Source organism: Anomaloglossus baeobatrachus, chromosome 12 (assembly GCF_048569485.1).
Source record: "Anomaloglossus baeobatrachus isolate aAnoBae1 chromosome 12, aAnoBae1.hap1, whole genome shotgun sequence".
NCBI classification, from domain to species: Eukaryota; Metazoa; Chordata; class Amphibia; order Anura; family Aromobatidae; genus Anomaloglossus; species Anomaloglossus baeobatrachus.
The window spans coordinates 28392280-28415715 of NC_134364.1; the positions used below are offsets into that span (position 1 = coordinate 28392280).

A 23436-nucleotide genomic window follows, 5' to 3' on the forward strand; every position below is an offset into this window, starting at 1 on the left:
TGCAAGTCGCAAATAAGCAACGTGCGCATGATACTTTATCATTCTCATTGACTTTATTGACATGACAATTCCCTTCAGGTTTTGTGACAAATTTGCATTCAAAAATGAAAACCAAAAAAAAGTGGAAAAAAAAACGAGAAAGTGTGCACACGGCCTACTGGATTCCAGTTCTAGAATTGGCGGTGTGTGCATCGGATGACATTGTAATCTCCAGAATTAGTCATGACTTTACCTTTAACTCTTTCTCCGTCTGTTCTTTCTCCACAGTGAGTTCAGCTAAGGAGTTCTGTAGAGCCTGGGACTCGGAGACATAGAAGGCCCGCTCCTCCTCCAGTAACCGGAATCGCTCTTCATTTTCCTTCATCCTGAGGTTTAGATTATAGCACAATGTAAGAAAATACAACAGTGCTAAGAAATACCCATATACACAAGCATGGACTAGTCATTATTTAGTAGATTAGCCAATTTACAGAGGACCTGTCACAGGTTTTTGCTCGTTTTATTGCTGCTGCTCCCTAGAGAAATCCTGTTTTGTTTTGTTTTTTCCAATTCAAGATAAACCGGGGAGAGAGCAATGATTCCCAAAGAAACCATGTAGTGGCAATTACATTGGTTTCTGCCATATCATCTCCATGCGGTGACCTGCTGCTATCACAGCAAACCATTCTACCAAACATGAGGGGTCTGATGACGTCCAATGGATTAAGGCCATGTGCGCACGTTGCGTTTTTTTCTGCGTTTTGGCTGCGTTTACAACTGCACTGTGTCATTGACAAAATGCATCCGTTGTGCTTCCCCAGCAAAGTCTATGAGAATCATGAAAAATCTGCGCGCACGATGCTTTTTGAAACGCAGCGTTTTGATTGTCAAAAATTTGTCAAAATCTCTGCATTTGAAGAAGCAGCATGTCAATTGTTTTTGCCAGCTGCGTTCTACACTCATTGAAATCAATGAGTTGTAGAAAATCACTGGCAAAATGTTAAGCAGTACATTTGCATTGCATTATTATTGATATCCGCATGTTTTTTTAACATAACAAAGACAGGTCTTTCGTCTTTCTCTCTCGGTCGGTCTGTCAGTCGGTCTCTTTCTCTCTGTCTCTATCTCTCTCTCTGTCCATGTCGGTCTCTCCCTCCCACCCCTTCTCTCATACTCACCGATCACCGGCGCGGCGCTGCACGGCGTTCACACTGTGGCGGCTTCTCCTCTTTTGAAAATGCCGGCCGCTCATTAATCCATCTCGTATTCCCTGCTTCCTCCGCCCACCGGCGCCTATGATTGGTTTCAGTCAGACACACCCCCACGTTGAGTCACAGCTGTCTCACTGCAACTAATCACAGCCGCCGGTTGGCGTGTCTATATCAAGCAGTAAAGAAAATAAATAAATAATTGAAAAAAAAACAACGTGCGGTCCCCCCAATTTGGATACCAGCCAGGGTAAAGCCACACAACTGAAGGCTGTTATTCTCAGGATAGGGAGCTCCACGTTATGGGGAGCCCCCCAGCCTAACAATATCAGCCAGCAGTCGCCCGGAATTGCCACATCCATTAGATGCGACAGTCCCGGGACTTTACCCGGCTCATCCCGAATTGCCCTGGTGCGGTGGCAAACAGGGTAATAAGGAGTTAATGGCAGCAGCCCATAGCTGCCACTAAGTCCTAGGTTAATCATGGCAGGCGTCTCCCCGAGATACCTTCCATGATTAACCTGTAAGTTAAAGAAAATAAACACACATATCCAAAAAATCCTTTATTTGGAATGAAAGACAAGACAACACCCTCTTTCACCACTTTATTAACGCCTCAAAAACAACTCCAGGTCCGACGTAATCCACGCAAGGTCCCACGACGCTTTCAGCTCTGCTACATCGGAAGCTGACAGGAGCGGCAATAGAACACCGCTGCTCTTGTGAGCTCCATTCAGCAACTGAAGTGAGTCGCGCGATCAGCTGTGCTGTCACTGAGGTTACTCGCAGCCACCACTCTCAGGTGGACGACTGCAGCTGTGGCCGCGAGTAACCTGAGTGAAAGCACAGCTGATCGCGCGGCTCACTGCAGTCAGTCAGAGGATTTGCGATCACAGGTGAGTCCTTCACGTGTGACCGCAAATCAAGCCGCGGCACACGCACAGAGTCGCGTGATCACAATGAAGTCGGGTGAAGTTCATCCGAGTTCATTCTGATCGCATGGCACTGTCTCGCAGCCAGCCAATGCTCTTTTTGACAGTGCGGTCCCACTCAGCTCTGCTGCAAGTCTATGGGGATGCTGTAGAGCCGAGTGGGACCGCACTGTGAAAAATGTGCGTTTTGGATGCTTTTCCCACTCTGTCTATGGCCTCTTTTACACGTCCGTGAAAATCACACACGTTTTTCACGGACATGTCAAAGGTGCGTATTGCCCTTGGTGTGCCGTGTGTATGAGCTACATGTGTTCTCCATGTGTTATCTGTGATAACACATGGAGAACGGGAACTTTCTACTCACCTGTCCCTGGCTTTGCTGTCCGTGGTGCTGATCTTCGGTCTCCGGTCCTGCTGACTCCCCGCTGCTGCTGCTTCCGGCCGCAGTAAAGTGAATATTCAATTAGCATAATGAGCGGCGGTCGGCAGCAAGTGACAGCAGCGGCAGAGACAGCAGGGCTGGAGAAGGTGAGTAAAGTTTTGTTTTTTTCTTCTCACAGACACGTCTTCTCTCCGGTGCGTGTCACACGGAACACATCCGTGTGGTCTGTTTGCGTTCCGTGTGACACCCGTGATGCCGGAGAGAAAACGGACATGTCGGCGTGAGAAACACACGGACACATGTAAGTACGGAACGGACACACGTTCCGTGCGCAAATACTTACGTGTGTCTCCAAAACCATAGGAATACCTAGGTCTACGTGTGTATGTGTCTCCGGTATGTGCGAAAACTGACCAAACACGTACCGGAGGCACGTACGTGTGAAAGAGGCCTATGGCAGAGAAAGCATCCAGAACGCATGAATTCTCCAGGAATGTGCGCACGTTGCGTTTTGCCGAATGCGTCTCAGAACGCAGCTTTTTCATCTGCATTCTGAGATGCACAGACAGTGACTTACATACTGTGGAATAGAATGCAACGTGCGCACATGGCCTTAAGCTTTGGCTGCTTGTAGATGATGTCTTAGAAGTGACTGAACATACTGTATATAAAAGGATTGCTTCTGGGTTCTTACGGATTGATACCCTTGCCATGTTCTGAGTCACCCTGATGACCCCATCCCAAAAGGTTCTCCGAGCCGGGCACAACTACCAGCTGTGCAACATTGTCCACTCATGGGTCCCGCAGCACCAACTTATGTTAGAGACATCCATTTATGGAGAGCAGAAGGGACTCGATACCACCTTGAAATAATTTTGTAGCTTGTTTCTTAGGACTAAAAGGGGCTTTACACATAGCAACATCGCTAGCGATGTTGCTCGTGAAAGCACCCGGCCCCGTCGTTTGTGCATCACGGGCAAATCGCTGCCCGTGGCGCACAATATCGCTAACACCCGTCACACATACTTACCTTCCTAGTGACGTCGCTGTGTGCGGCGAACAACCTCTTCGTTAAGGGGGAGGTTCGTTCGCCGTCACAGCGATGTCACACAGTTGCCGACCAATAGAAATGGAGGGGCGGTGACCAGCCGCATTAACGACACGCCCACCTCGTTCCCGGAGGACGCAGGTAAGCTGTTGTTTATCGTTCCTGGGTTGTCACACGTAGCGATGTGTGCTGCCTCAGGAACGACGAACAACCTGCGTCCCAAATGACCAACGAGATTTTGAAAATGAACAACGTGTCAACGATCAACGATTAGGTGAGTATGTTTGATCATTAACACTTGCTCAGAGCTGTTACACGCAACGACGTCAAACTCACTGCATACACACACAGAGGTAAGACCATACATGCTTAGAAGGAAATAAAGAATCAGGGAGGAAATAAACAAACAACGAGGCTTTTTCCCCCAACACATCAAATAATGCACAAGAGATCAACAGAACTAGATCACCACAGCACAAGACCGGTAATGCAAATTAAGCTATAATCGCCATGAGGGAACAGGCTCCACCATCTTTAAAAGGGCAGAAGCGGCTGTGATAGGTCTCCTGTAACCTGTGATCCTAGCAGCAATCCACTGGCTAGCAAAAATTAACCCCTGCTAGTGTGATCACAAATAAGCACATAACTGGTCGACGCCCGAGTCTGACTGTGCAAAAAAGCACCATAATGTGAGTGTGGCAATATGCCACTAGGTGTCACTAAAAGTCACTAGAGACAGGGAAGTCAAACACGCCGGTGGTCAGACGTCAGGAAGTCAGATAAGGTACACGGGGAGCAAGCAGAGTCGGGGTCAGGGTACAAGCCAGAGGTCAGAAGCCAGAAAGTCAGATAAGGTACACAGGGAGCGAGTGAAGCCGAGATAAGTCTAAGGCCGCATCACACGGTACGATATATCGGGCGATATGTCGGCGGGGTCACAGAATTCGTGATGCACATCTGGCATCGTTAGAGATGTCGTACCGTTTGACACCTCCGAACGACTGTGAACGAGCAAAAATACTCACCTTATCGTTGCTCGCTGACACGTCATTCATTTTCAAAATGTCGGTCCTCCTTCTGTGCTCTGGTTGTTCATCGTTCCCGAGGCAGCACACATCGCTCCGTGTGACACCCCGGGAACGACGAACACAGCTTACCTGCGTCCCGCCGGCAATGCGGAAGGAAGGAGGTGGGTTGGATGTTACGTCCCGCTCATCTCCGCCCCTCCGCTTTATTGGCTGGCCGCTGTGTGACGTTGCTGTGACGCCGAATATCCCTCCCCCTTCAGGAAGAGGATGTTCACCGCCCACAGCGAGGTCGTGCGGGAGGTAAGTACGTGTGACGGGGTTAAACGACTTTGTGCGCCACGGGCAATGAACTGCCCGTGACGCACAAACGACGGGGGCGGGTGCGATCGCTCATGCGTGTGACGCCGGCATAAGAGCCAGAGGTCAGAAGCCAGAAGGATAACGTCAGAGACAGGGACACGGGAAGAGAAGGGTAACAAAGGTCCGGGGTAGGGAGGCAAGATCAGAACACACTGCAGAGCAGGAACTACGACTGGCAGCGTTCCGGGTGAAGTTGCTCACTAATGAAGCCGAGCACTCACCCGGAACGAGGCACCTGAACACAGGCCCCTCCCCGCACCAGCACAGGACTCGAAGGCTGAGAATATTGGCTCTGCAGGACAGCAGAGCACTGTGGATCATGACATTGAGATGTTAGACTGTGCAGTGTGAACAGGTTCAGAAGTCACCATGACACTCGGTGAGTTTAGAGCTGAACAATGTGTGACACTTCTCTGCCATATAAAGGACACCAGTGCTTTGAAAATCAAGGACCATTTTACAGATATCACAACGGAACTTCTGAGCTTTGTTATGTCTCTGTCTACTATTGTTCTGCGGTATAGGATAGCATTGTATAGCATTCACCAAAATGTCCAGAAACTAAGAAATAGGATGTCTTAAGGGTTCTCAGATACTAGAAAAAAAATAATGAACTTAAGGAAATATGATTAGAACTGATAGATACCTTTAGTGCGGTAATCATACTCATTTTGCCTAGGGAGTACTATAGTACATAAAAATATCCACTGCCTGGTGACAGAATTAATACTGTAGAGGAAGGGTACGTTCCCACAATCAGTGTTACTCATGTGGATGCTGTGTATTTTCCAGTACAAGCACAGTGGATGGGATGAATAGAGATCTCCTGCCCTCGGTGCTTCTTTATTACGTTGCGTAATCTGACCTACGGTGCGTTTGAGATTGGAAAGTCTACATGATCCTGATGTTTTCCATCTGCAGAAGTATCTTACCCATTCTGTCTGCTCCAGTGATTTCTAACTACAAACCCAACCATACATAGATATTGGTTCTCCAGGACAGGTTGGGCCTGTTCTGCACAAGTTCCAGTCTGTAAGTTTCGGAGAGGTCACACAAACTCCATGATTGTCTCTTACCACCGCACCTGCTTTCAGCCTGAAGCTTCTCCTCCAGCAATTTCTGCATCTTGCTCTCGATCTGCTGCAGGTTGCCATGCACACTTGGCTTAAGATTTTCCATACGATGGCCTTCTGCGTGAGATGTATGCTGACTGCTGGCTTCCAATATTGCTAGGGCCCTCTGCTTCTCTACTGACAGCTCCTATCAATAAGTAATAAATATGTGCACTGCATTAAAAACGACCATAAAGATTCAACATTTATGTATTAGGTTACATGTATTATTTATTAGAGCAATCTAACTGCTGGGACAAAATGGTCATGTACTTATGGAATCGATAAGTCAACAGTGGTAGGCTCTTTTAGTCTCCTCACACTGGCATGTCACTCTCCACAACAATACATATTACCCCTTAAACCCCAGTCAGAGGCCTCTCATACAGCCAAATCAGATCTCTTGATTTGCACTGAGGAGGAGCAACACACTGAAACCTGTTTCTGCAAATAGAGATTCTGGTTTGGCTTTTATTCCAAGGGGAACTTTGCACGTTGCGGCATCGCTACTGCGATATCGTCGGGGCCAAATAAATCGAAAGTGACGCACATCCAGCGCCGGTAACGACGTCGCAACGTGTAAAGCCTAGATGCGCCGATAAACGATCGCAAAAGCGTCGGAAATCGGTGATCTGTGTAGCGTCGCTCATTTTCATAATGTCGCACCAATAGGAGATGCGATGTTGTTCCTCGTTCCTGCGGCAGCACACATCGCTGTGTATGAAGCCGCAGGAGCGAGGAACATCTCCTACCTGCCTCCACCGGCTATGCGGAAGGAAGGAGGTGGGCGGGAAGTTTACGTCCCGCTAATCTCCGCCCTTCCGCCGCTATTGGCCGCCTGCCGTGTGACGTTGCTGTGATGCCGCACGACCCGCCCCCTTAGGAAGGAAGCAGGTCGCCGGCCAGAGCGACGTCGCAGGGCAGGTAAGTGCGTGTGAAGCTGCCGTAGCGATAATGTTCGCTACGGCAGCTATCACAAGATATCGTATGTGCGACGGGGGCGGGTACTATCGCGCTCGGCATCGCCAGCATCGGCTGGCGATGTCGCAGCGTGCAAAGTACCCCTAAGCCAGATAGCAAGACTCATTAAGGGGTCGATATTGACTTTTAGGATAGCTACTTCCAATAGACATTACCTTTTAAACCCTAGTCAGAGGCCTCTCAAATAGCCAAATCAAATTTCTTGATTTGTACTTATGAGGGGCAAACACCCCAAAACATGTGTCTACAAATAGAGATTTTGGTTTGGCTTTTATTCTAAGTCAAATTGCCTGACTTGTTACAGGATTGATATTGACTTTTAGGATAGCTACTTCCAATAGACATTACCTCTTAAACCCTAGTCAGAGGCCTCACAAATAGCCAATTCAGATCTGTAGATTTGCACTGAGGAGGAGCAACACACTGAAACGTGTGTCTACAAATAGAGATTTTGGTTTGGCTTTTATTCTAAGCTACATGGCAAGACTCATTAAGGGGTCGATATTGACTTGTAGGATTGCTACTTCCAATAGGTGGCACTAGAGTTCAAGTCCTCTTCCTTTCTGAAGAGACAATTTGCATATTTGACTCTTTTAAAGGGGTTGTCCACTACTAGAACAACTCCTGCTGAATCCACCTGTTTCCCCCGGGTTACATAATAAAGTCTATACTCACCTCCAGTACAGGTGCCCTTCTAGCAGTGTCTGGGATCACGGTGTCGAGGCTCACGTAGGGCTGTGACATCACGTGAGCCCTGCGTCCAATCAGCGCCGGCTTCTCTCCCCCCGCCTAAGTCATTGCTTTGTAAAGTGACAGAGAGGACTCTACATCTCTTAATCTTTTATTTTACGGATGTGGTTTATCTAATTTTCTACTAGGGTTATACCTTTAGCCACTAATATCAGTTTTCAATTTTATTTTATTTTTTACAAACATTTTTCACGTAAAATTGCATGAAGGCGCCTGCGTGTATAATGTGCCAAATTGCATTTTGACAATGTGCCAGGTATTAGGGTCAATATGAATATATTATTTAGTAATTTAAATTTTATTTCTACATGTCAAAAGTGTGATGAAGTTTCTGATTATCACGGATCCTAATTTGATGGACATACCTCCATGGTCTTCTGCAGGTTTTGTGCGAGGCTGCACAGCTCCAGTTTCTCTTCTCCTACTCCTTTCAGACTATGGACGGTAACGTCTAGCTCCCTAAAATCACATGTACATAAAGTGAACAACAAGTACATGGTTTGTATAGTATTGATATGCACAGTTTTGTTTTTTCATTGTTTTATCTCACTAAAGGGGCTTTACACGCAACGACATCGCTAACGAGATGTTGTTGGGGTCACGGAATTCGTGACGCACATCCGGCCTCATTAACAATGTTGTTGCGTGTGACACTTACGAGCGACCGCTAACGATCAAAATTACTCACCTAATCGTTGATCGTTGACACGTCGTTCTAATCCCAAATATCGTTGATGGTGCTAGACGCAGGTTGTTCGTTGTTCCTGAGGCAGCACATATCGCTACGTGTGACACCCCAGGAATGACGAACAGCACCTTACCTGCGTCCTCCAGCCACGAGGTGGGCGTCACTTTCTTTCAGCTGCTCTCCGCCCCTCTGCTTGGATTGGACAGCTGCCATGTGACGTTGTTGTGACGCCGCACAAACCGCCCCCTTAAAAAGGAGGCGGTTCGCCGGCCACAACGACGTTGCTAAGCAGGTAAGTACGTGTGACGGTTCCTAGCGATGTTGTGCGCCACGGGCAGCGATTTGCCAGTGACGCACAACCGACGGGAGAGGGTGCTTTCACCAGCGACATCGCTAGCGATGTCGCTGCGTGTAAAGCAGCCTTAACATTACTTCTATTCCCACTTCCTCGCCTGCGCTCTTGAGGGGACTCTTGTCATGTAAGTCTATGTAGTGTCACCACGTGGTTCCACAGGATTACATTGGTTCACACACCTGTATTTTCTCCACCTCTGAGAAAAACGGTCTGATTATACCAATGAAGGCCCCGTTACACGCAACGACATCGCTAACGAGATATCACTGGGGTCACGGAATTCGTGACGCACATCCGGCCTCGTTAGCGACGTCGTTGCGTGTGACACATACCAGCGACCGCTAACGATGCAAAATACTCACCAAATCGATGATTGTTGACACGTCGTCCATTTCCCAAATGTCGTTGATCTTCTGGGACGCAGGTTGTTCGTCGTTCCTGAGGCAGCACACATCGCTATGTGTGACACCCCGGGAACGACGAACAACAACGTACCTGCATCCCCCGGCTACGAGGTGAGCGTGACTTCCATGCGGCTGCTCTCCACCCCTCCGCTTCTATTGGACGCCTGACATGTGATGTCACTGTGACGCCGAACAAACCACCCCCTTAGAAAAGAGGCTGTTCGCCGGCCACAGCGACGTCGCTAGGAAGGTAAGTATGTGTGACGGGTCCTAGCGATTTTGTCCGCCATGGGCAGCGATTTGCCCGTGACGCACAAATGATGGCGACGGGTGCGAACGCTAGCGATGTCGCAGCGTGTAAAGCTCCCTTTAGTCTATGAAGTGTCACCACGTAGATCCACAGGATTACATTGGTTCACACACCTGTATTTTCTCCACCTCTGAGAAAAACCGTCTGATTATACCAATGAGACTCTGATCACGGTTTGAACAAAGTCTGATCAGAGCGGGATCCGGTTTTTTTTTTCCAGAGATGGAGAATAAAAAATAAAAGAAGTTTCTCCGGGGGGCGGAGCCGGACATGGCCGAGTGAGGAAGCAGCTTCTCTGAGCTCCTCTCTGCAGAACTCCATAGCACTGGCCCAAGACTCCAAAATGGGCAAATTAACGGGCAAAAAGGCCACAGCACGAACCCCAAAGAAGGCTCCCATGGCTCAAGGCAAAATCGGGGCATATCTGTCTAATCCACGGGGCTCCAGCGCTCTATCGCAGCCCGAGCTGGAAAGGCAGCAAGAATCGCGGCCTGCTGACCCGATAACTGACCTCAAGACGTCGGTGGAGAGGCGGGGGTCGACAGTGGAGTCGCGGGGACCCGGGGGAACCGCGGTGACCACCGATAGCAGTGACGGTCACGGGCCGGGGGATGTGCGGAGGAGCGGCCGACAACATGAATCACAGGCCCCACTCCAAAATGGCCGCCGCACGCTTCCAGACCAGGCCCTGCAGCGTCAGCAAGATGACCCCTCAGCGGCAGCATCACCGCCCGCTACTCCTTCATCGCAGCCCGCGATGGGAATGGAACTTCCCGGTGGCCGGCAGAACATCGACTTACCTCCGGTCGCTTCCAGATGCCTAATGCCTCTTCAGCCTGCAGCACACACGCAGACAGGCTCTGGAGCGGCGTTCGGGAAACATCCATTACAGCAGCGCTCCCAGAGTGAGGGGGCCCCGCGGTCACCAGTCTCCCGCGTTGTCAACAGCACCACCGATGGAGGTAGGAAACAAAACCCGGGCACCCCGGCCCCACCGCATACCAAAATCTCCAGCCCGCAGGCGATAACTGGACTGGGGGAGGGGGGAAGGGGCACAGTCATGGCTGGCGACAGCAGCCCCCCATCATTTGCAAAAGGCACAATTATTTACCTGACGGCCCCCCCTATAACACCGCCATATACGGGCACTAATGTGGAGCAGAGGGGATCCTACAGCATCCAAGGGCCCCAGGACCAGACTGGGGGAAACCTCCAAGGGCCCCCTCCTTATACTCCCCCTGCGAGGTGGTCCACGGGCTCCTCAAGGGAAAATAGCCCGACGGGCCCAGGAGGTAGCATGGTGGCAACCACTAAAGGTCAGTGGAACGATGGGCCCAGGGCACCAGGGACCCCTCCACAACAGATTACCACAGTAGCACACTTGGGAGGAAATATAAGCACCTCTAGAAGTTCACAAATACTATATGACCCAGCTTTGCAGGACTCTATCGGCTCTTTTTCCACAACATCTTTCTCCACTAATGTGATAAATGAAGAGCGTCCAGCATCCTTAGCAGACCTACGGTCCCTTTTCCAAGCAATGCCCACTAAAAATGATATAGCTGCTTTGGCCAACCAGGTAGTGGCAGAATGTAAGCAAGAATTTGCCCAGCTACGGATGGACCTTTCTTCACTCACCCAAAGGGTGGATGTCCTTACAGACCAACAAACAACATCTCAAGCTGACATCCAATCTGTCCAAGCCACACTGCAGGTTCAGTCCAAGCAGCTATTCTCTCTCCAACAGCATGTGGACGACTTAGAGAATAGAAATCGAAGAAATAACCTGCGTATCAGGGGTCTGCCGGAGTCAATTGCCCCTCCTGACATACCTTCAGTCCTTATTTCAATCTTTAATAATTTACTAAAAAGACCACCCGGGGCCCCCCTGGAACTTGACAGGGCCCACAGGGCATTACGCCCCCCGGACCCAGGGGACCCCCGCCCGAGAGACATTGTATGCAGGGTGCACTATTTTGCAGCAAAGGAAGCTATCCTTCAAGCAGCTCGAAAGAAACAGTCCCTAACGTACAATGGATCTACAATACGCATCATGCCGGATCTTTCGAGACACACCTTAGCTCAGAGGGCGGTTCTCAAACCCTTGTTGGATGTCATTAGAGAAAGGGGTCTCCCGTTTCGTTGGGGTTTTCCCTTTTCTCTGTCGGTACAAAAAAATTCAAGATGGTGGGTAATGCGGTCACCAGAAGACCTCCCATCCTTTACCTCAAACCTGGGTCTACCCCCAATCTCCATCTCTCAATGGCCCACCACCTTGCTCCAACCGTGGGTCCCAAGGGAACGCCCAGCCCCTCCCCACGCAAATCCATCCCCCGTTCATGCAAGGGGACTCCCCCCGAGAGAGACTCGGGACCGGAGATTGGGCCGTCCGAGATAAAGGTCAAGATATCGGGGACTACCCAATGTATCGTAAACTTTAACTAGCTAAGTACATAGACTTTACTTTCTAACCTGCCGAGTGCCCAAGGCCCTTATTACTCAAACTTTTGATTATATGCGCCAGTGTTTATGGTAATCTCTAATGTTAACAGTATACTACGGAGCTATCAACGGTTATGTCTGATCTTTTTCTCCCCCAAGTAGGTCGGGACCCTCTGTCTTGCCCGGGTGAGGCGGACAAGCTCCCCCGGAACGTTTGTTCTCAGCTAGTGTATTGTGCGGGAGCTATACTCCTGCTGTTTTCTCTGCTTCAACTCCTATTCTTTTTACTCTTCATCTGCCTTTCACAGTTCACACTTCCTTCTCCCTCCCCAAATGGTGGCCGAGACGGGCTAGTCCGTCCCTATATCTCATGTACCTATAACACTTCAATCTTTTACAGATGGCCAACCTGACAATCGCCTCCTTCAATGCTAAGGGTCTTAACGTGCCGGAGAAGAGAGCACAGGTCCTCTACCACTTCCACAAGCACAAGGTGAAAATAGTATGTTTTCAAGAAACGCATTTCAAACAGGGACACGCCCCTATCTTAAAGAACAAGTACTACCAAACCTGGTTATTTTCAGATAACCCAGAATCCCGCTCAAAGGGAGTGGCGATTGCCATTCACAAGTCTCTTCCACATCAAATTATAAACTGCACATCAGACGGTACGGGACGGTATATTATCCTCTCACTAATAGCTGGAGACCAAACATTCTCAATCATAAATGCTTACGCCCCAAACCAGAGACAAGATGACTTTCTGGCTAGCCTTGCCGACACTGCGATGCCCCTAATTAGAGGTACAGCAATTCTCTGTATTGACCTTAATGCTACTCTGGACCCTACATTAGATAACTCCAAGGGGAAGTCCAGCATTTCATACACCACCATCAAACGTATCAAAAGGGTTCTATTAAGTATCCAGTTGTTTGATACTTGGAGAATAACACATCCGTCAGATAGAGACTATAGTTTCTACTCGCACTCACAAGACTCCTACAGTCGTATAGACTACATCTTCATACAGCACAATGCTCTCCCTTGGGTCCGACAGACTGGAATAGGCAGCATATTGTGGTCAGACCACGCCCCAGTATACTGTGAGGTAGAGGTTCCTTCCCTCCCAGCCCCTGCGGGAACATGGCGGCTTAATGAATCTTTGCTCATGGATGAGCTCTGTGTTTCTGATGTGCTGACCACGATCACTCATTTTTCAGAGGATCATTTGGCAGACGACACAGCCCCCACGTTTAAGTGGGAGGCACTGAAGTGCGTCTTGAGGGGCACTTTCATCAAACATGGAGCCCGTATTAAAAAAGAAAAAGCCCAGAATCTAACAGAGGCCCTCCGCAGGGTCTCGGGGTTAGAGCTTGCTCATAAGCGAGCTTTATCAGCCACCACCTTACAGGCCCTCTTGCAGGCCAGATTACAGGTCAAGAAATTGCTGGATGCGTCATACCAGCGCCTGTTGCAAGTGGGAAGGGGGAAATTTTATGAATTCGGGGATAAGCCGGGCAGACTATTGGCAAATGCACTGAAGGAAGGGAAAGCCCACACTCTAATTCCCTGCATTAAAAATACAAGAGACGAGATGCTCTATGCTACTCCTGATATCTCTTCTGCCTTCCATGCGTACTATTCCAAATTATACAATCTGACACCTCGGTTTCCTGAGATAGACCACGAGCCCCCTACAATGCCCTCTCCCTTTCAACCTCTTAATCAGTCCACAATTGAGGACCTCGAGAAGCCATTTCTTCTTGAGGACATTCTGTCAGTAATCCGTGACACACCCGGTAACAAAAGTCCCGGCCCGGATGGATTCCCAGCCAAATTTTATAAGACGTTTGCAGAACAGTTAGCACCCCTAATGCTCCTTTCTTTTAACGCTATATCAGATGAGACCCCATTCCCTCCCCACTCCACGACAGCTCATGTGGCTTTGCTCCGAAAACCTGGTAAAGACCCTACCGCATGTAGCAGCTTCAGACCAATATCGTTGCTCAATGTGGATTTGAAGATCTATGCTAAGCTTCTTGCAAACAGACTCAATCCCCTTTTGCCAGATCTGGTGCACTTGGACCAAGCAGGATTCGTTCCTGGTAGGGAAGCAAGGGACAACACCCTAAAAACCCTAGACCTGGTCCAACATGCTCACACCCAAAAAATCCCCGTGATGATGTTATCGTTAGACGCCGAAAAGGCATTCGATAGAATTTCCTGGCATTCTATTTCTCAGACTTTGTCCCATGTTGGTTTTGGTCCAACCTTCTCATCTAAAATTTTGGCCTTATACTGTTCCCCGACCGCGCGTCTAAAGATTAATGGCACCCTGTCGAGTCCCTTTGATATCCATAACGGGACTCGACAGGGATGCCCCCTATCCCCATTGCTCTATATCTTAGTCATGGAGCATCTGTTGTCGGCCATCCGGCTTAACCCCGACATACGGGGGATTAAAGTTGCCACTCAAGAATATAAATGCGCCGCCTTCGCGGATGACCTACTTATTTATGTGCAAAACCCACTCACTTCCCTTCCATCCTTAATGCGTGAACTCAATCGTTTTAGCAAATGGTCCAATTTTAAAATCAACCTTGACAAATCTGAAGCCCTAAACATATCACTTTCCCAAGCAACAGTAGATGCTATAAAACCAAACTTCCCCTTCAAATGGCCACCACACGGCAGTATCGGCTACCTAGGTATCACTATCCCATCTGATGTAACCAGACTTTTCCAGCTTAATTTTCAAAACTTTCTCTCCAAACTCGAGAGGGACCTGACTGTATGGCATAGAGGCACCCTCTCATGGTTCGGTAGGATCAGTGCCCTCAGGATGACAGCCCTGCCCAGACTGCTCTACTTACTCCAGACGGTCCCGGTATATGTCCCGGCGTCGTATTGGGTAAAGTTACAGCGCCTGTTTAATCAATTTGTGTGGTCCAAGGGACGGTCCCGACTCGGGAGGAATGTCCTAACTAGGACCAAGGGGGCGGGAGGGGTGGGGCTGCCTGACTGTCGGCGTTATTATCTGGCTGCTGCCCATGCAAGGGTCTTAGACCTCTTACATAACTCTGGATCGAAGCTCTGGGTCCGCCTGGCACACGACCTGTGCCCCTTATCTATTCTATCCATGCCATGGAACTGGCCACTTCTTACCAAACATAAGATAGGAATGTCCTACACCACTAAACAAACATTACAATCAGTACACTCAATGCCACGGATTAAGCGCCTGCTCCAGACTCAGGGACCCCTCATGCCACTGACGGATAACCCTGACTTTTTACCAGGGGCATCGTCTAATAACTTTTTGGGAAGCTCAAAACAGAACCCCCTGAGACTGGGACAGGTGGCACCAGAAGGGGTTCTTCTCCCACTTCCGGACATTGTGGGGCAGAGAGACTTCAAAATGCGGTTCTACTTTGAATATGCCCAACTTAAACACTTCATAACCACGCAGGGGCTAGACCTAACTTGTCCCTCATCCCCAACCCCTTTTGAACTTATCTGTACAGGGATACCCGACACTAGACATGCAATATCAAGGATTTATGGGATCTTGACAGCAGCAGCAGAAACACCACTTCCTCGCTTCTGTACTGCTTGGGAGGCAGAGCTCGGCCAGACATTCTCCAGGGATCAATGGGAACGATGCTTCCGCCTGACCCACAAGTCAGCGGTTGCAACGAGAATGCAAGAGACTTGCTACAAAATTCTCTCCAGGTGGTACAAGGTCCCGTCATCCCTTCATAAGTGGTGCCCCGAAATCCCTGACACATGCTGGCGGTGCGGAGCACAGGGAGGTACCATGGCCCATATCTGGTGGTACTGTCCGAGCTTGGCGGCCTTCTGGAGCAAGGTGCTGGTGGGCATCCAGGAGGTCACAGGGATCTTAGTCCCCAGTCGCCCCGAGGCAGCCCTATTGTTTATGTTTAAAATACCAGAAAAGGTGTATAAAAAGTCTCTTACCGGACATCTACTCCAGGCCGCCAAGACAGTAATCCCACGACATTGGAAAGACCCTACCCCCCCCGTCCATAGAGGAATGGGCGACAGAAGTAAATGTAATACACCGCATGGAGATGGTAATGGCTCAATCGCGAGGCCAGCTAGTGGAAGCCTCCTCTAAATGGTATCAGTGGGAATCTTTTCTCTCTGACCCAAGGTTTCTTGCCCTCGTTGACCCTCAGTAAATAAGACTCTCAGCTAGCCACACCTTCCATAGTCATTTGCATTCTTTTCAGGTTCACGCCCAACAGACGGGACGCCAGCCTCGGCCAACATACTCCTATCCACATCTTTCCCCCTACGGTTCTCCCCCTCTTGTCTCCCCCACCCACTTCTGATCTACTCTTTTCCTTGTTCATCCTTCTTTACCTTTACTTTGGTTTCTTGTTCTCTATTAGTAAGTCATGTTGTTTGATTATTTCCTCAACGACAGTTGTAAAGATTACTGAGCCTGTGGCCTTTAGCCGCCGTGATGGCTCCTTGTTTATCAAAATTGTATTCAATGGTTTGCAATGTTGTTGTACTCTTTCCTTTGAAAACCAATAAAACTTTAAATTGGAAAAAAAAAGAAGTTTCTCCACCTTTTCCATTATGTTAGTCATGTCATCTGAGTGAGGAACGTTTTTTTTCACAGACTCAGATTTGAATGGGCGAGTGTCATCCAATTATCAGAGGCAAACGTGCATGCTATGATTTATTTCATACACTGAATTGGTGATTCAAAGAAATTGTTCATCTGCTCTGCCTCATTGAGTAACATTGGTCCGGGTGCGATCTAAGGTTTTGATGGACAGAACTGTGTGATTGGCTGGGCTGGGCTGTGTTACCCTGCACATCACAGCACCGTTCCTGCTTGCGGCGTTCTGCGGCAAAGGAGCGAGCGCGCGAGATGCTGGGCTGTGATGAGCGGTGAAGCTCTGCCCACAACCCAGTCACTCACGTCGCTCAGTGATATCAGGTCAACTGGAAGTTGACGTGACATCACCGGACATCAGAGGTCACGGAGCCCGGGGGTCACGTGATGGGGATGAGCGGACTATAATAGTGCCGCTCACAGGCAGAATGTACTGCACAAGGTATTTGTGAGAAGTCTTGTTTCTGAATGTTATATTGATGTGGCTAGTAATGCTAAGTAGGGAACCACCCCTTTAAAGAGGTGGTCTAGGTCAGCAATAAGGGCTACCTGATATCATAGTATAACACAAACGAGTGCTATTTGATGCTTTATCGGATCACACGCTCTCCAGTGATATAGTATGGAGTAGTGACGACCACCGTTAATTTTCTCACGCTGATTCACCATGAGAAAAAGATTGTTGCATGCTTTTAATGGCACCATTCATCAGATGGCACGCACCCTTCCAGGTGTATGGGAGCATGTGAAACATCGCCCTACACTGATGTCATCTGAGTGCAGTGTAATATACTGCGAGACAGACAATGGAGAAGATGGAGAAATTACTCTCTCCATCTTCTCCGCACCGCTCCAATTGTCACATGCGAGAGAATCAGATCACAGTGAATGACACTCGGCGGACGCTCGCAGCAGAGTCCGAGATGAGTGTCATTAGAATAATTGATCCGATTCCCTCACATCTGATACTATATGCTTGTCTGACCCCGGCCTAAGAGGGATGATGAAGGCTAAAGGCCCCGTTACACGCAACGACGTATTAACGATATATCGCCGGGGTCACGGATTCCGTGACGCACATCCGGCATCGTTAGCGACGTCGTTGCATGTGACACCAACGAGCGATCGTTATTGATGGAAAATACTCACCTAATCATCCATCGTTGACACGTCGTTCCTTTTCAAAAAATCGTTGATTGTTGAGGTCGCAGGTTGTTCGTCGTTCCCGAGGAAGCACACATCGCTATGTGTGACACCTCAGGAACGATGAACTACAGCTTACCTGCAGCCGCCAGCAATGAGGAAGGAAGGAGGTTGGCGGGATGTTGGGCCCGCTCATCTCCGCCCATCCGCTTCTATTGGGCAGCCGCTCAGAGATGCCGCTGTGACGCCGCACGTAGAGCCCCCTTAGAAAGGAGGCGGTTCGCCGGCAACAGCGAAGTCGCTAGGCAGGTAAATCCGTGTGACGGCTCCTAACGATATTGTGCGCCACGGGCAGCGATTTGCCCGTGACGCACAACCGACGGGGGCGGGTACGCTTGCTAGCGATATTGCTGTGTGTAAAGCCCCCTTAAGACTGTGTTGACATCTATAACAGATGTGAGCGCACACCATGTGAATGGAGCAGATGGGCGCATTTATTGACTGTCTTCATTCTGAAGCCAATAGTCACCAAACGAGTCTTGGAAAATAGTAAAAAATAAGTCTTTTTTTTAAGTCTTAATGAAATTTACATATTCCCAAGAGGGTCAATAACGACTGTGCAGTCACAAGATGAGACAATCACTTAAGTATAATTTTCATATATATATATATATATATATATATATATATATATATGTGTGTGTGTGCGTGCGTGTGTGCATGTGTGTGTGTGTATATATATATATATATATATATATATATATATATATATGGGTACCCGAGTATGTATTGGGAACATGAGTTGCTTAGCAGCAGTAATCTTTGTGATCAGAAACTTAGCTGTTTGATCTTCTCTTGCTCCAGCCTCAGCTCTTGTACAAGATCCTCAAACCGACTCTTTTCAGTCTCCAGAACCTGATTTAACTTTTCCAGCTCCTTAGGAAACAAGATATAAATGGAGGGTAAGTCCATGTAAATAAAATCATAACAGTCAAGCTAAAATAATACGACTTGATGACATGCTGCACAGTCCCGGTGTTCAATAATGTGGACGTCTGGTCATTCGCCACTGAAGTTACTGGGAGTTCTGGAAAAGCACAAGCGACTTATACCACAAGTGCACTGATTTTGATGGGGAAAAAAGTGCTGGCATGCAGGGCTAATATTCCAATCAAGAATGTGCAGCTTTGTTTCATATTTAAGGATCTGACTTCCAGTTGGAAATCTTACATTTACAATTTTGGCTAGGGTCATATGAACGGTCTTCTTTCTTCTGAAAAAATTGATACAATTAGAGTAATCACACTCTGATTGGAGTGTGACCAAAATGTGACCGGAGTGTGATCAGAGTGTAATCGGAGTGTGATCAGAATGTAACTGGAGTGTGACCGGAGTGTGATCAGAATGTGATCAGAATGTGATCGGAATGTGATCAGAATGTGATCGGAGTGTGATCAGAATGTGATCGGAATGTGATCGGAGTGTGATCAGAGTGTGATCGGAGTGTGATCGGAGTGTGATCGGAGTGTGATCAGAATGTAACTGGAGTGTGACCGGAGTGTGATCAGAATGTGATCGGAATGTGATCGGAGTGTGATCGGAGTGTGATCGGAGTGTGATCGGAGTGTGAACAGAGTGTGATCGGAGTGTGAACAGAGTGTGAACAGAGTGTGAACAGAGTGTGATCGGAGTGTGAACGGAGTGTGAACAGAGTGTGCTCGGAGTGTGAACAGAGTGTGCTCGGAGTGTGAACAGAGTGTGCTCGGAGTGTGAACAGAGTGTGCTCGGAGTGTGAACAGAGTGTGCTCGGAGTGTGAACAGAGTGTGCTCGGAGTGTGAACAGAGTGTGCTCGGAGTGTGAACAGAGTGTGCTCGGAGTGTGAACAGAGTGTGCTCGGAGTGTGAACAGAGTGTGCTCGGAGTGTGAACAGAGTGTGCTCGGAGTGTGAACAGAGTGTGCTCGGAGTGTGAACAGAGTGTGAACAGAGTGTGCTCGGAGTGTGAACAGAGTGTGCTCGGAGTGTGAACAGAGTGTGCTCGGAGTGTGAACAGAGTGTGCTCGGAGTGTGAACAGAGTGTGCTCGGAGTGTGAACAGAGTGTGCTCGGAGTGTGAACAGAGTGTGCTCGGAGTGTGATCGGAGTATGATACAATTTTCTCCGATTTGGAGAATAGAAAAAAAAAATTCTCCATCGCACGAAGATGTCATCCGAGTGCCTGATTTTTTTCTACAGTCTTATAGACATGAATGGCCAAGTGCAATCTGAGAATCAGAGGCAAATCATGCTTGATGCAATTTTTTTTTCCATGGACCAATCACATATGAATAACATGGGGACGGGTGCTATCTGTCCAAACTACGGATAGCACTTATAAAATTTTTACGGCCGTGTGCACAAAGCCCTATAGGTGCAGATCCATTTGATACGAGCTCTTCTGCCTGCACTCATGGCTGCATGCTCTGTGCTTACGGCAGACAACCCTTTACAGCCAATAGAGAACGCACACTGAATAAATGCACTGAAAAGATGCTAACGTCGCCCCGTCTCTCGGAGGGTAGGTATAATATCAGTGTGAGGTTACAGAGGAAAATCTACCGAATCTGCCATAGAAGGTAACAGAATCAATCCTTTTTCCACAATGTTTCTATCACCTCTTTCTGCTCCCGCTGTGAGCACAGTTCTTCTGTTTCCTCCATCAGTTTATCTGCAAGAAAAGAGAATAAAAAAGAGAAATAAGCACAAGTCATCACATCACTTTGAAACCTACAAAGGAAAAAATATTCTCAGCGTAAACGATATCTGATGCATATCGTGTGATCAGAGTGTAATAGAGTGTGATTGAAGTGTGATCAGAGAGTGATCAGAGTGTAAAGGGTGCTTTACACGCTGCGACATCGCTAGCGATCTCGTTAGTGATGTGACACGCCAGATCGCAGATGTGACCGGCGCTATAAAAACGACTTATGTGCATCTGCGATCTGGCATGTCACATCGCTAATGAGATGGCTAGCGATGTCGCAGCGTCTAAAGCACCCTTAATGAAGTGTGATTGGAGTGTGATCAGAGTGTAATAGAGTGTGATTGGAGTGTGATCAGAGTGTAATAGAGTGTGATTGGAGTGTGATCGGAGTGTGATCAGAGTGTGATTGGAGTGTGATCGGAGTGTGATCAGAGTGTGATTGGAGTGTGATCAGAGTATAATGAAGTGTGATTGGAGTGTGATCAGAGTGTGATTGGAGTGCGATCAGAGTTTAATAAAGTGTGATTGGAGAGTGATAGAGTGTGATCGGAATGTGATCACAGTGTGCTCGGAGTGTGATCAGAGTGTGATCAGAGTGTGGTCAGAGTGTGATCAGAGTGTGATCAGAGTGTGGTCAGAGTGTGGTCAGAGTGTGGTCAGAGTGTGGTCAGAGTGTGGTCAGAGTGTGGTCAGAGTGTGATTGGAGTTTGATCATAGTGTGATTGGAGTGTGATCAGAGTTTAATAGAGTGTGATTGTGTCGCGGGCGGGGAGGAGTGTGTCAGCACACCGCGCTCACCCCTTCCGCTCTGGTCCGGCGGCTGCCGCTGCTCAGTGGTGGCTCGAGCTGTGGGCTGGATCCCGGGGGTTCTCGAGCGGCGCTCCTCGCCCGTGAGTGAAAGGGGATTTGGGGTGTTTGGATAATGTCCGTGACGCCACCCACGGTTGTGGTGATTTGTAGCACCACCGCTGCTCAATATGGGGGTCCCCGGGGGTGGTGATGTGGAGCAGCTAGGTGTTGTGTTGCCCCTCCGTGGGTAGGGGGTTGGTGATCCCGGGGCCCGGTGATGATATGTAGGATGCAGGGCCTGGTGGGCGCAGGGACGCGGGGGCAGCGCTGTGCCTTGCGGCACTGTGGTACTCACTCAGCCTGGGACAGTGACACAGTTCTCGGTAAACAAACGGCTGGTTGGTCGGTCCCACGGACGGCTGCACTTGCTCACCCAGTCGGTAGCGGTGATGTCCCTTTTCCTTGCACCTAATGTTGTCTGTTGGTCGCGATGGGTTCCCACCGGTAACCCTCTCCCCGGCTTCAAGCTGGACCGGAGGAGCTCTACTCTTTGCCCGCAGGCGCTGGCCCTCAGAAACTGGTGCCCTGGCGGTGGCGGTGTCTCTGTTGTACAGGTTGGGCTGTTGCCTTCACTCGGGACTTGGTTGTTGGGGGATCTACGTCCCCTTCACTGACGGATTTGGCAAGTTTGGCGACTCCTAGCCTTGCCGGGGTCCGAGAGGCCCCTGCCCTGGTGCTGACTGTCTTTTGGTACGCTGCTCCAGACCGCCGGGTCACTACCCGTCCGCGGTCCTTCCAGGAACTTCCAAACGGTCACCCCTTCAGACAATCACCACTGTTGCTGACCTTGCTGACCCTGTCCTGCACACAGCGGGACACACTTCAAGCTTCCTTTCTGTAACTGTTCTCACTTTCCTTCAGCTTCTCTTACTCCTCCTTTACCACTTCCACTTCACTTCACTACTTTTACTTCCTTAGCTCATCTTCGCTGTTTACTCCTCTCCGTCCCTCACTGGACTTCCCTCAAGCTCTTCCCTGAGCTGACTGCTGGTTTTTCCCGCCTCCAGAGCTGTGAACTCCTCGGTGGGCGGAGCCAACCGCCTGGCCCACCCCCTGGTGTGAACATCAGCCTCTGGAGGAAGGCAACAAGGATTTTAGTTTAGCTTTTTTGTTCCTAACTGGGATGTAGGGTGTGATGGTGCAATGACCTGTGACCCCTGGCTTGCCCAGGGCGTCACATTCCCCCTTAGCAAAATGCAGACCGTCCGCGGGCTGCCGTTCCAACACCGGTTTTATTTTTCTGTAAAAGGGATAACAAGGTTAATAAAACATAAATACATTTTTAATAACTCTTCCCTTACGGGAGGCACATTTCTTTAAACGTTTCAACAGTTTACGGTTACGGTTTCCGCTCTCTCCCACCCAAGTAACCTGGCCCTGATGCTGCCCCTAAAACCCAGGCAGCACCCCTTGACCCACAGTCCAGCACATGGTACCCGAGCGGGATCTGTCCTTCCCCTCCAGAGGGTAACCACCGGTTCCTTTGGTGGCTGGGCCCCAGCCTGCTCTGCTGCGGGCCCTCCCTCCAATCTGCCTCTCCGGAGGCGGCATTGCGGAAAACGATAACGGTAAACAACTTTTTACAAGCCACTTAACGTTTGTGGTTGCCCTGCAAGTTCACGGGCTTGTCCATGGATAGTCCTCCATGCGAAACAACTTTTAAACGGTCCCTTTGGGGACAACGGTGCCGGCTCCGGCCGGTTGCAAATCACACGGAAAATCAGATGAGGTACTCGGTAATCATTTCTCATTTTTCAAACTTTCAAACAACACAAACCACTCTTTACACTTCCTGACCCCTCTTACTCACAGGACGGTCTCCCTGTACCTAAGTGGGGGTCTACCTAGGTTGGGACGGGTGGACCTCCGGGGCCCGGTGTCAGTGGAGCTAGACAATGGGGTAGAGGGAACAATCGGTTCCTCCTCCCTGCTAAAGTGTGGAGCAGGCGGAGGTATAGGGGAGCTGGGTACAGGTTCATCCCTGGGCACTGGCACTGGTTCTGGCTCACGGTTGACCGCTTCCACCACTTCTTCATCCACGGGTTGTGGGAACAGTATCACTGGAAGAATCAC

General features: G+C 49.2%; 1 protein-coding gene across 1 annotated transcript in view; it reads right to left on the reverse strand.

Annotated features, from left to right (window-relative positions):
* Positions 1 to 23436, reverse strand: part of PLEKHD1 (pleckstrin homology and coiled-coil domain containing D1) — a 90580-nt gene that overhangs the window by 26025 nt on the left and 41119 nt on the right. Inside the window, exons 6-10 of the mRNA XM_075329872.1 lie at positions 20426 to 20478; positions 18615 to 18709; positions 8146 to 8239; positions 6022 to 6197; positions 233 to 365 (exon numbers count right to left, since the gene is read on the reverse strand). Of these exons, the coding sequence (XP_075185987.1) occupies positions 233 to 365; positions 6022 to 6197; positions 8146 to 8239; positions 18615 to 18709; positions 20426 to 20478 (551 nt within the window). The remainder of the gene's footprint in view (positions 1 to 232; positions 366 to 6021; positions 6198 to 8145; positions 8240 to 18614; positions 18710 to 20425; positions 20479 to 23436) is intronic.